Source organism: Dromaius novaehollandiae, chromosome 22 (genome assembly GCF_036370855.1).
Source record: "Dromaius novaehollandiae isolate bDroNov1 chromosome 22, bDroNov1.hap1, whole genome shotgun sequence".
Classification (NCBI taxonomy): Eukaryota; Metazoa; Chordata; class Aves; order Casuariiformes; family Dromaiidae; genus Dromaius; species Dromaius novaehollandiae.
In genome coordinates this window covers 6,099,427-6,113,068 of record NC_088119.1, presented here as the reverse complement: position 1 = coordinate 6,113,068, position 13,642 = coordinate 6,099,427, and the positions used below count along the sequence as shown (strand labels likewise).

General features: G+C 52.5%; 1 protein-coding gene and 1 long non-coding RNA gene across 2 annotated transcripts in view; one reads left to right on the top strand and one right to left on the bottom strand.

Moving 5' to 3' along the window:
* Window positions 1-3,694, bottom strand: part of MYO1D (myosin ID) — a 149,726-nt gene extending 146,032 nt beyond the window's left edge. Inside the window, exon 1 of the mRNA XM_064524453.1 lies at window positions 3,411-3,694. Coding sequence (XP_064380523.1) covers window positions 3,411-3,505 — 95 coding nt within the window. The 5' untranslated portion in view covers window positions 3,506-3,694. The remainder of the gene's footprint in view (window positions 1-3,410) is intronic.
* Window positions 3,695-5,439: 1,745 nt separating this feature from the next.
* LOC112987835 (uncharacterized) lies at window positions 5,440-6,900 on the top strand. The gene is made up of 2 exons (XR_010392622.1): window positions 5,440-5,905; window positions 6,607-6,900. It is a non-coding gene; the product is annotated as an uncharacterized LOC112987835 (long non-coding RNA).
* The last annotated feature ends 6,742 nt before the right edge of the window (window positions 6,901-13,642 follow it).

Genomic DNA, 13,642 nt, shown 5'->3' with positions numbered 1-13,642 from the left:
AATTTCTGCAAAAATCACTTCTGCGAGACCGCTATCCCCTTTTAACCCACCCCCATTTCCAGCTTCACTGAAACAGTCAGAATCAGCTAAGTGAAAAATCATTTATTGAAATTAAAAAGTTGTTAACAGGTCCAGAGCAGGATTTTCTACCTTAGGTTATAGGTGGTAACATTAAAGCACGGTTAAATATGAGGACCAGAATGCAAATATAGCAACAGGCCCGAGAGCAGTTTTGACATTAAAAAAGAATTCCACTTTTAATTCAATTAAGCACAAGTCCTCCGATAGAAACTGAAATACCAAATACCGCACTAAACCTATCACTGCCTGCCGCAAAGGTCAACAAAGAACTGATAAAAAAATAACGCTGAAGTATCTGCTGAAGTGCAAAGTGCTCAAATAAGGGTGTTTGTTTTTAACAATTTGTACTTGTAACCATTTAAGGAACAAGTATCTGTTACAGCTGTGGAGGTTTTCTGTAAAGAAACAAAGCTGTCTAAGCCCACGCTGCCTGTTCCAATACTCCCGCGTGCTTTTTTAAATTATTTTGATGACTAAGAATCGGAACTATGGACTGGTAAGAAGCTCGCTCAGAACTAAGGAATTCAAGGACCGGATGACTTTTATTTGCAAATGAATGTGTAACACCCAATGACTGCTTAAAGGCCCACATGAAACTGCTGGGTTAGCAGCTCGTTGGAAGACAGGCCCACGAAAAAAATATTAATATCACATCCTCATTGAATCACACCACTACCTATAAATAACAGGGTACGAAGTGTAGTGACGGGGGAATGAAGTAGTAAATTCACATTGCATCCATCCACTTATCCATGCCGGTACTCGCTTCTGTAAACAAATTAGAGAGCCATAGTAGGTCAGCACATTTCAACAGCACTAAATTCACATATTAAAAAAGCAACAAACAGGACAACCTAAGCATTTCTCTTTTTCCCACTAAACACATCTTTGGGGAAATATCCTTGTATGCACCGAAACGAGTGTGATTTCAATTCCACCCACATCTGGGCTCACTTGGGAACTAAATCCAGCACAACCCGTCTCGGGTCAGCCGGTGACCCTGAGCAAAAATAGCTCTGGCAGAAAGCTGGATTTAGGGAAGAGGGTGGAGCCCATCCAAGTGTAAACTGAACAAACCCGCCACTTGCCGTTAATGACGGAGAAGCAGCAATTTCTCCGTCCCAGTCCGTGCGTTACAAGCATAAAGGCAACGTATGCCATCCACGCTACGGGACATGACAGCAGGGCAAAACAGAACATAACATAATAAACCCCGGGGCAGATCAAAAGCCGGGGTGCAATTTGGGCCTGACGCAATTAAAAATGCATCAATCAGCAACCATTAACCACTATCGCTGAGAGAACAGAAATAAAATAAGCAAATGCTGCTTGAAAATTATGATCGAATTAGGAGGGAAGCTGGGTCACCAGTCTAAGGCCTGAACTCAAAAGCGCGATGCCAATCAGGGTTTACTAAAGTTTAACACATTTACTAAAAGGCCATCCTTTGGGGAAATTCGGATTAGCTTTCCCAAATGTCTCAGCGCAGACAAACCTCAAGTCAGCAGACGATAGCGCTGAGGACAGAAAAAATCAACAGTATTAATTTTTTTAACAAAAAGATTATGTTGTCTACAGCACAGACACAAGACAATCTTGAACACGGTGGCAAAACTCAGCCTACAAATTGCAGATTACAGCCAAAGTAATTCGCAGGTTCTTACACAAAAGCAGCAGCAGTTTTGAATCGGCGGCACAGGGAAGAGCCCGGCTTTGAGCATCAGTGAACAAAGTGCTGGAGTTAAAGTGTAACTTGGTGGCGGATTCGGTTTCATTTCTATAGTCGAGGGATGTCTAGAGAAAATCCTTGGGCGGGATCAGCATGCAACAGGACGGACGTATCAAGCGTAAGGAGCTGGGATTGCAGCTCGTGCCACTTATCCTCATTCACACAAAATTAGGAAAGACTGAGCAGGGCACCTCCAAATTAATCAGTTTGATTCCTGAATGCAACCAGCTTAAAAAATTAACATGTCATGTTATCTAACCATCCTCCTTCTTCCAATACTTTGCTTAGATTTCTATTACACGTTAACCAGAGAATAAAAGCCCCAAGAACAAACTGTTACATGCAAGCTTCCTGCTAATTAAAATAACTTTGTAAGGTCTTTGTAATACAATTAGACTGCCATGGCCTGCACAAATAAGAAGCAAATTTAAGCTTTGACAGGCACCAGGCGATTTACTTTAATCTGATGTTTCCTAATGCTCAAGGCTCAACTGCTCACACTATGTTTTTTCCTCGTATTTGAGGAAATCTCCCCACCCAAATAAAAATCCAAAATATCAAAAGATTAACAAACATGCTGGTCGTTAGTTATTGTGTCTTGCATTGCCAGGATCCGAGCCCTAAGCCCTCGGGACCACCGAAGATGGGTACGGCTCCGTGGCTAGCTGCGGAGCACAAAAACTCCCGGGCGCTTCGGTGGCTGATGCAGCCAGAGCTCAAAAAACTACATAGTTTTCGACGGCGGGTGCCAGAGCTGCTCTCAGGTGCCCGCAGCCACCGCCGGGGTGTTAACGCGGCCCGCTGTCCCCGTCGCCCTTGGGAAGGTAGCGGCAGAGGGGGAACGGTCGCTGCGCAGAGCTCGGTAAAACCTGAGCAAAGCGGGGGGCAGAGACAGAGGAGAGGCCGCGTCTGTAACCCGCAGGGCTCCTCTTCGGTGAACGCCAAATCCTCGTGGAAGCCGGGGCATAAGTTTATCAAGAAAAGCTCACGTGAATCTTTTATGGGGAGAGCGAAAGCCGCAGCGCGAGGGTCCAGCTCTCCTCCGCTGCCCTGCGGTCAGTGATGCTTGCTGAGGGACGAAGCGTGAGTTTAGACACCCCCTCACCAAAACCCCTCGTTTTCAGAGGGCAAAGCGCAGCCCCAGGACTCCCGAGCGCTAACGCGACAGGTCGGCGCTGCCAAAGCCGTTCCCGGCCCCTCCGGAGCGGGGGCAACCTTGGACCCGGGCGCTTTTATTGCCGCTTTTTTCCACCTCGGCGGCAGCACAGGCGAGACAACCTGTCGCGCAGGGTCATAAAGCAAAAGCAGAGGGAGGGTCCGCTCGGGAGCTGCGGGGAGCTCGGGGGGCCGGGGGGGGGGGGGGGTCCTGCCGCCCGGGAGGGCTGAACCCAGTGGAAGCTCCGCGGCTTTGTGCCGGGTCGCGGGGGGGCCCCGAGCCCTGGCGGGGGGGGGGGCCAAGCACCGCCATGGCCGGGGGGTCCCGCCGGCGGCGGCCGGTTCAGCTCACTCAGCCGGCCGCGCCCCCCCCCCCCCACCTGCCCGGCGCGCTCCCCGCCCCGCGGTAACCGGAGACGCCGCCGAGCGACCCCGCGGCGCTCACCGCAGGCGGAGGTTGGCCATGAACTCGGGCATGGTGACGGCGTCCATCAGCACGAAGTCCGCCTTGCCGAACTCCAGGCTCTCCTGCTCCGCCATGGCGGGGACGGGACGGGACGGGACGGGACGGGACGGGGGGGCGGCGGCGGGGGCCGCGCGCGCCGGGCGAGGCCGGCCGGGGCGGGGGTGGCGGTTGGTGCCGCGGCGCCGCTCCCCGCGCGGTGCCCGCCCGGCCCCGCCTGAACCTGCGCCGAGGCGGGGCCGGCGGGCGCGAGGCGGGCACGGCCGCGGGGGGCGGGAGGGGGAGGGCGGCGCGGCGGCAGCGGCGCCTGCCGGCTCGCGGCGGCACCGCCGCCGCCGGCCGCCCGCGCTCACCGGCGGCAACGGCGCCTCCTGGCGGGCAGCGGTCGAGCAGCGCCGCGGCCTGCGCCCCCCCCAGCCCCCCCCCCCCAACCAGCCCGGGGCCAAATCCTGCACCCCGGCAGCCCCCCCCGCCCCCCAGCCCGGGGCCAAATCCTGCACCTTGAGAGCTCCCCCAGCCCCGGAACATGTCCTGCACCCCGGGAGGTGCCCCCCCCCCCCGAATCTGGGCCAAATCCTGCATCCTGGGAGCCCCCCCCCCCAGCCTGGGCCCAAATCCTGCACCTTGGGAGCCCCCACGGCCTGGGCCAAATCCTGCACCCCGGGAGCCCCCCCCCCAGCTCGGGGCCAAATCCTGCACCCTGGGAGCCCCCCCCCCCAGCCCAGGGCCAAATCCTGCACCCTGGGAGCCCCCCCCCCCCCCAGCCTGGGCCAAATCCTGCACCCCGGGAGCACCCCCCCCCCAGCCCGGGGCCAAATCCTGCACCCCGGGAGGCCTTCACCCCCCCCCGAACCTGGGCCAAATCCTGCACCCCGGCAGCCCCCCCCGCCCCCCAGCCCGGGGCCAAATCCTGCACCTTGAGAGCTCCCCCAGCCCCGGAACATGTCCTGCACCCCGGGAGGTGGCCCCCCCCCGAATCTGGGCCAAATCCTGCACCCTGGGAGCCCCCCCCCCCAGCCTGGGCCCAAATCCTGCACCTTGAGAGCCCCCACGGCCTGGGCCAAATCCTGCACCCCGGGAGCACCCCCCCCCCAGCCCGGGCCCAAATCCCGCACCCTGGGAGCCCCCAGTCCAAAGGGCTGCAGGGCCAAATCCTGCACCCGGATGAGACCTGAGCTGCAACCTGCACCCTGGGGACCCCCCAGACCAGGGTGCTCCGTGGCCAAGTCGTGCACCCGGCGAGCCCCCAGTCCAAAGGGCTGCAGGGCCTGATGCTGCACTTAGGGGAGTCCCCCAAGCCCAGGGTGCTGCAGGGCCAAATCCTGCCCCCCCCCCCGGGGGGGAACCCCAACCCTGGGCCACATCACGCATCCGAGGGAGCCCGAAGACCAGGGTGCTGCAGGGCCGCATCCTGCCCGCAGGCGAGTCCCCACCCCGGGGTGCTGCCGGGCCAGATCCTGCACCCAGCGTATTCCCCACCCCACCCCCAGGTCCTGCAGGGCTGCATCCTGCACTGAAGGCCCAAGGACCCAGAGGAACCTCAGCAGCAGCCGGCTTGGGGGCCGCCGACGCCCCTCACCGTCGCTTCTGGCCTTGCGGAGCGACCGGGTGCCCCCAAATTAAATGCAAAATCATCATGTAGCATAAAAATAAGGATCACAAAGCCCCCCACACGGTAGCTGCCTCTGTCCAAGCTGGTTACGTTCAGCAGGAGCAAGAAACGCTCATGTGTTAAAGCATCATCAGCTGGTTTGGTTTGGTCACCCCTGGTTTCAAAGGAGGCTTTTTCATCATGCAACACGAGCCGCTCACAGCTCATGTGCACGGGAAGCGAAGCCATGCGTGGTGGCACCTGGGGCCACCAGCTCTTCACCGGGAGCCCGGGGGGAGGACGGGATGCAAATGGCACCTGTGGGCAATCAAACCAGCTGATTGAAGCCTCCTGCCCTGCATATATGGCTGTTGCTCCCAGCCTGGGGTGTTGTCTTGGGGTGGGTGGTGGTTGGGTTTGCAGCAGCTCTGCTGAGGTGAGTGTCTGCAGAGCAGCAACATCCTGTTTGGGTTTCTTTTGAATTTTGGCTTTCTGGTGTGTTTAGCTGTCTGTTGGGGTGTCTCCCAGTGCTGTTTCATGTGATTTGTGTTTGTTATGTTACTCCAAGTGTCTAATTTGCAAGATAGCTGGAAGCCCAGTGCTGGCCCTGGGGCTGGAGGAAGTGTTGAGCAGAGCCCTGCTGCTGTGGGTCCTGCTTTCCCCCAGCTGAAGGGGGGAGTTGGCCTAAACTCCTCTAAGTCTGCAAGGAGCATGAGCTTAAATTAGTTTTCTTGCATTAGCAGCAATGATGGAGTCCTGCTCTGACCCCCTCCCAAGGAAGAAGGCAGTGGTGGGAAAGGCCAGAGAGAGCCTCCTCTGCCTCAGGCTCTACAGCAGGAAGAAGAAAGCAGGTTATTCCACCTACATACACAGACTCCTGAATCAAGTAAGTCCTGGCTTGAGTGTGAGTGCTTCAAGTGTCTTCCAGCTACCTAAGCTCAGCTTGGACCTCTAAGCCTGGCTACTTGAGCCTTCTGGGCACTGCATTTAGCTGGCTCTGGAAGCTTTGGGTTTGACCAGCTAAACTGATGTGGCAGCAGTGGGTGGATGTTGGAGACCTGCCTGATCTGAGCCATGAGGCAGGTCCCTTGGCTAGCTTGGGGCAAGGACTGCATGTGGCTGCTGCAAGTGCTGGTAGACCAGTGCCAAGATGACTTGAAAGCTAACTGAGGTGAGGTGATGGAGCTCACGTTTGATGCTAGACTCCAACAGGCTCATGACAGGGGCTCTGCAGGGCACTAAAACCAGGGTTTCTCCCCACCCTGAGCAAGCAGAGGACATAGGACTCCTTCCAGGAGACTGCTGGCTTCTTACAGCCATGAAGCCCAGGCCACCTCTAGGGGCTGTAAGCAACAGCAGTGACTTGTTGGTGCACCCAGGTGAGCACCTGGCTGGTGGGGCAGATGGTCTCCAGCCATGGAGAGGCACAAGCTGGCAGCAGGCTGTGGCATGGCAGGGTCTCATGTCCTTTAGAGGAAGCAAATTATGGCTTGGCTGTGACCAGCTGTGGTGGCCAGCAGTTGTGCCCTGGCTCTGGGAAGGGGACCTGGGTGCACCAAGCAGCTCCGACAACGTCTCTCTCCGCAGACCTGGAACGCGGGTGCCTCCAGCCTGGCGGCTGCTGCTCTCGGCTCGCTGAACAGTCCCCGTCTGCTTGGGGAAGTGGCGCTGGAGGCGGCCAGGCTGTCCTGCTCCGGCAAAAGAAACCACCTCACCCCCAGGGAGATCCTTCTGGCCATGAAGCTGGTTCTCCTGCGTGAGCTCTCCAAGACTAACCTGGATCCTCAAGCTGGCAGCCGGTGCTGAAGGGACCTGGCGAGATGTGACGGTGTTAAGAGTATTTTAATTGTGTTTTGGTAAATAAAGTATTTATTAGCATTGTTTCACAGAGCCTCCTACCTGGGCTGGCAGGGTGGCTGCTCCCAGCATGGAGAGCAGCAAACAGTGTTGGGACAGTCCCTAATCCCCATGCAGGTGGGTCTGGTTATCCTCATCCTCCCTGGAAGGCCCTGCAGGAGGGAAGGGGCTTATATACACCTGCCTTGGTAAATATTTGCAAACCAGCCCTGTTGGCAGGTGATCGGCCTCCAAAAGTCCAAAGAGCACTGCCCTTCCGGAGCAGCCCTTGTCCTGATACCCCAGGCAGAGCAGGGTATGTTCTGCAGCTGGTCATCTCTCCCCACCAGGTCTGGCCCAGAAAAGGAGGAGGAAGATATGTGGCAGCTATTCCAAGTCTTGGAAAAATGCAGCTGCCATTGCTCAGGAGAAGCAGCTGTCACCCACTAATTGGTGATACTGTGTTAGGTGATGGCATTTAACAGTGACTTCTTTCCAGGTTCTCCTTGGAGCCCTTAGCCCTCCTGTTCCTCCCCTTAGGGGTGTCTCCAGGTTGTCTGACACTCCTTGCTGCCTGGCTGCAGCTTAAAATGGAGCCATGAGGGTGTTTGGGGAGGTCAGTGTGGAGCTGGTGTGTGGGGGAGTGCCAAATTATCCTCTTTCCTCTGTGGGTGTCCTCATCTGGGCAAAGTGCCACCAGCCTCTGGACAGGTCTCTGCTGCAGCAGCCTTTCTGGCTAATTCCTCTTGGCATGAGGAACCCGTTCCTCCCTAGCGCACAGGCTGAAAATGGGACAGGTCCTCCTGGAGGGATTTGGCACTAATCCCCGTGTGCCGATGCTGGAGTACAGGCACAAACCAAAGGCCATCAGACCAAATCTAATGAAACATCTCATCAACTCCCATAGCAAAGCCAGCTGAAAACAGGTCTGCCTGCCCCTGGGCTGCCAGGTGTGAAGCAATGGTGGCCTCAGCTGCTGGACCACTGTCAGCTTTGGGGGATGCTTGCTGGTTTGTGGGGTAGCAAATGCATAGCAGGTGTCACCGCAGTGTGAAGCAGCTCATGTTTATGGATGGTGGTAGCTCAGCTTGTGTCCAGCAGTGAGCCATCCCCGCACTTTCTTCCCCAAATCCCTTGTCTCCAAGCTGCTGTGTGGTCAGAAGTGCCTACTTGCTCTCTCCATTCCCCTGTGGCTGTTTTGACTTGTCTAGCATGATGGTTTCTGGCCTGCTAATGGCCTCTGGCTGTTTCCACAGTAAATATTAAGATAACAGCTGGCTTCATGGGGGCTCCTGTTTTTCTGCCTCTTTTCTCTGTGCTCCTGTTCCAGCTGCTGCCTTTTTAGGGCTGCCAACATCTCAAAAATTGCAGAGCGCTCAAAGCTTCGAGAGGCGATGGATGGCTCTGGCAGTGCCACGTGCTGATGCCTGCCCAGGGACCGAGGCTTCGGGGGGTTTAATGAGCTGCTACTCCAGGGCTCCTGCCCACAACCACTGTATGTGATGCACTGACTCATGGTTTGAGCCTGCCCTAACCCTTGTTTGAGCAGCCTTGATTCTTTCGGTTGAGCAGGGTTGGCTCATGTTTAAATTCATAGACCTGGGGTCAAGTCCTGCAGGAAAATCCTAGCTGTTGTGGAAACAGGAGCTGCGGGTGACCTTGAGAAAGCATCTGGGCCATCCTGCAGCCCCAGGCAGTGGTGACTTTACCTGTAGCATTCCTGGCCGAGGTTTGCTCAACCTGCTCTGACACCTCAGAGGACGCCCTGGTGATACCATCTGGTGCAGAGCTTCCTTATCCTCCGTGGTGGGGTGTTTCTCTTCTCTCACAGCAAAAAAGAACAGAGCTAAACATTAAATTTTCATTTCTTTCTCCTGTAAACAGGCTAAATTGTTTACTCTCTTCCTCTTTGCTGTTCCTATTGGTATATCTGGAGACCTGGCTGCTGCTGAGGGGTATTTCAGGTGTCCCGCAGATCCTAGTCCTGCTCAGATGTTCTTGCATGACACTTGCCTTATATGTGATGGCTCTCTGTGAGCTGCTCTTTCGCAGAACTGCTCCCTCACCTTCTTTTTTCCATGCAGTAACTGTGCAGCTGATCATTCCTGCCTAGAAGAAAAACTGAACCTAGAGATGTTGCAAGTTATCTACATAAATACATGTTGCAGCTCAAATGGAGAGGAGGAGCTGTTATGAGGAATTGCCAGGGGAGGTTTCTGGCCAGTGTAGGTCAGATTAGATGTTATCGAAGCTGCCTTTTCCTGCCTGAAAACCCATGGCTCACCTGGGCCCTAGAAAGAGCCAAAACTCTACACGGTATGAGGCCAAAGCAGCTCAGCTCTCCACATGCCCCTCTGGGCACTGTGCTCCGGTGTGGTCTGAGAATGGATGTACCAAAATCACCGCAGTCCTGAGCTGGTGACTCATCTGCTGGGCCCCTAGTTTCTATCGCTTTTGCTCAGCACCTAGGCATCCTGCTCATCTCATTTCTTTAGCCCTCCTCTACAGAAGCGCAGACCCATCTCCTACAAGGACATTCACACTGATGTATATAACTATGTTGGCTGCTGATGTAGATGCAAGTACAGCTACAACACGCTGATGTCAGGGCAGCTTCACCTAGGGAAGAGCCGGAGCAAAGTGAGGAGCTCTGCACTAGGAAATGTTTGCAGTGTGGCTGGGCATCTAGCACCTGATCTGATCCTCAGCTCTGCAGGATCCATACTCCAGTCTGTCACTAATTTTCTCCTTATTATCCCCCCCCGCTTGCGAAGCAGAAAATTCTTGCACTGCAAATGAGGACCTGAAGCACAAGGGGAATCAAGTGACCGCCCCAAAGTCTTCTAGAATCTGGTTTGGGGCAAGAGGGAAACATGCTCCACTGATCCAGTGGCAACAGTGATTTCTGGTGTATGGGCAGATCCCATGGCACGTGTTCACCCTGGAGCATGGGCACGGTCCCCTGCACCCGGGCTCCTGACAGTCAGATGCTCTGCACATAAGCCCATATTTTTTCTTTTGCAATTGCACTCTGTGTTCTCAGTTTTAACTAAACCCCCCAACATATTAAAGGGGAAACCTCCAGACATAAAGCCTTGATTTGAAAATTGAAAGAAAAGACTTACTCCTAAAGGAGAACTGCCCTGTTGAAGCTGCATATACCATGTGGGCACCCTCTACAAACTGCTCTCTTTGCCATGCCAGAAGGCAGCGTTGGTAGGAGGAGGTGGATGAATCCCACAATAATTGGGGTCTGAATGTGCATTTTTGGCTAATGTCATCTGTTACTTTCCTTTCAACCATTGCTGGTGATAGAAACTTAGGCAGACTGAAGAAATGGAAGTGTTAAAGACAAAACAGGGACTTTTTTCAGTCTGTGGATTTAAAGTTAACAGATCCTTCAAAAATGTAGGGCTCCGAAGGCAAGCCGCAGCTCTAATGGTTCATGACTTTTAAGAATGGACTCGTGCCATTTGTGTTACCTTTGCTTCGAATCGCGATGGCCTTTCCAAAAACAAGATCTGAAACCAAACCAAGTCTCCCATCTGCAAAAGACAAACAGCTGCGGTTTTACAGCTCTGGCTGGAGACTGAGGGTAGATTATCCTAAATTAGGCAGTGGTTTTTGAAAAACAGGCAACTGGGCTGCATCACGCTGCAGCTTTGAAAGAGCAGGGAGATGCCATTAGATGTTGCTTCCTCTTGTCCCGCGTATAACCACAGACAAACACGGTTCCCTTCCTCGGGGCGCTGCAATGAACTGAAAATTGGCATCGGAGCACGTCCCAGAGCCAAAGCTATCCGAAGATTTGTCTTTCGCAGCAGCCAGTGCCAGCATGTCTCCCATCGCCGCAGTGCCCACGGGAGCCTGGAGCATCCCTCTCTGCCCCTGCTTGCTGGATCCACCTCTCACCCAGCTCACTCGGGTACCAGCAGCACCAGCTGAGGCAGTTTGGTCTCCTCCTAAATGCACGAGTTTTTCTCTTGCTAAATTATATCGATACTTCATTTCTTCCTAGTTTCCTCTGATATTTCTTCTTTTATTCGATTAGTAAGTTCGTCTTCCTCCTTTCTACAATTTCACTACTGGTAAATTGCTGCCGTGGGCCTCCCCAGCGTTAACCATTTGTGAGGTGGCAGAGCACACAGTTACCTCTTCTCTATTTTTAAAAAAGGAAGCCAAAAAAAAAAAAAATTTACACATCACATCAAAATTTCCAGTCTGTCAGAGATACATGATAGTGTTATGGTCTCTAGCCAAAGAGGAGGATGTTAAACTGTAAACAAAACTAAATATTGAATCCCCACGGTTTTTGTAATTGTATAAAATGGATACTTTGTTTTCTTTTCCTGAGTTTTTCAGGAAACATTATGAAGACAGAAATGAGTCTTACCGAGTCTGTAATGCGACTGTTGCACAAATACATAGCAATTTATATTGAGAGAACGTTACTCATGTGAGTGTTTATTAATGTTCATTTTCAGGATGCAGAGCATGACACAACAAGACATTCTGTAAAAGAAAACAGATAATAGATGGCTCTGCTTTTAATGAGGGGAACTCTTTTCCCTTACACAAATCTGTTCCTGAGAATCCTCTTGAGCATGTTTGTCCTTCTGGAAGGAGAGGGTGGAGAAGCAAGAGGACCAGGAGGCTGCCTTGGGCAGAGGTGGGTTATGGGACTGTCTCGTCCCTCAGTAAAAGCCAACATTTTTGTTTTCTCCTACATTTCTTGGAGGAGAAACCTGCCCTATGGCAAAAGCTTCACCATGAGCAGCTTCGTATCTGCATTTATGCTTGTGATACCCCACGCTAATGAGAAATGGGAGTCCAGCCAAAATCACCAGGCTTGTCTGAACAGAAGGAAACATCTTGAGATGTTCAACAGTTATGACTGCAGCTGATTTTGAAGCAGACACAACAAAGATGTTGTTCCTCCTTGCCTGGAGATACTCTGCTGAGACTGTGAACTATCCCTTAGGAGCATAAAAGTGACGGAAACCTGGGATGACTATTGAAACTCAGAGCTCCTGTACTCTAACTTCATGGTACAGTGTGAGGGAGTTTTTAATTACCTCGTCACCCCATTGTATTATATCCAAATGGTTTTCATTGAAACTGTTGAAAAGATATGAAGCTTCCTTGAGTTTTAAGATCTTCTGATAAAGCTCAGGCTGCCCCACAGTCCCTTCGTGATGTTCCCTGGGTGGTTCTCCATCCTCCACCACTGTGCTGTACTACCTAACGGTAGTCGCATCTTGCTACTTGCAGCAAGGCAGCTGGATTTTTATGTTGATGGGAGTGAAAATGTCCAGAAAATCTGCATTTGGAGAGGATGATCCAATGTACCGACTGGAGTCAAATGACTGCCTGAATTTGCGAGACAGTTGAAAGCACAAATAGAGACGCATAGAAAGCAGGGCTGGGGAGGCCTTGAAGAACTGTCTAATCCCCCTGCTCCAATGCAAGATAAGCTCAAATTAAACCCTTCTTGATGGATGTTTTCCTAATCTTTTTTTCTCTCTCTCTTTTTTTTTCCCCTGAAACTTCCAGTAATGGAGGCCTAACATCAGGCAATCTCTGCTGGTGCTTTGCTATGTTTACATTAAGTATGTCTCCAAATGTCTAAGTAAAGCTGTCTTACCACAGCTTCATCCTGTGATTCCTTGTCCTCTCCAGCAGACACGGAGAAGAGTTTATTCCCTTTCCCTTTGTAGCAGCCTTTTATTTACAGGAGGACGGTTATCATCGGAGCACAGGAAATGGAGCTGCTGAAAGGGAGCTCAGAGGTCAGCTAGTCCACAGCTGCCTTGTCTTCCCCCAGCCTTCTCTTCTCTGGACCAAGCAACCTAATTCTTTCGTTCTTTCCTCATAGATCATTTTTTCTACGCTTCCGCTAATCCTTGCTGCTAGCAATAAAAACAACAAAAATAGAGTTTTTCACAAGACCTGTCCTGGGAAGGAAGGAACAAGCCCCTAATCCTTGGCGGTGGGTGAAGCAGCCGGCTGGGGCACATGTCATGAGCTGTAGTTCGTTTAGTGGAGTCGCCGGGGGAGTCGGTGAGGATGTGCTGAGCGACTGCAAACCAGCCCGTCGGCATCGAGCCTTGCAGGAGCGCTGGGCTGCAAGAGGAGCCAGCTGTACAGCAACCAAAGGCAGCGCAGCGGGAGTTTTGGAAGGACTTCATCCCGCCTTCATAAATAAAATGGGTTGCACCAAATAAATACTCAGCTGTCAGAACGTCTCCTCCCCACTGATGTAACCTCAAAGATCTTGACCTTTGGCTAGCCGTTTTGATGTGAATAGGTGATGTATTGGGTCTTCTTTATCCATCAGCTCCCTTTCTTTCTGCAGATGTCTGAAGAGGTAAAACAGCCAGAGCACCTTCACACAGACCTACACACATGCTCTTCCCTGCCCTCCCATTTGCGAAGGGAGGTGTCCAGACCCCTCTGTGCTTCCCCGATTCAAGGCTGCTCATCTTGAGCACAAGACAAAGCAACTTCTAACAAATCTACCGTAAAAAGGCTTTGAAGGCTAATTACAACCTCCCTGTATTGCTTTTTCCCTGGCAGTTACCCAAGTTCCTGTCAAATGCAGTTTCTATGTGGGAATTGTAGTTTAAGGGCTGGATTTTCAAAGATATCTAAGATGTAGTGAGATGCCTAGGAAGATCCCTCATGTGTATCTGGGCTCCTAATGCTAAGAGAATGTTAAAAATCTGAGTTTTTCCCTTTATCTCAAAATCTTAAAAATCCCTGTATCTTAAAAATCTAGCACAGTGAC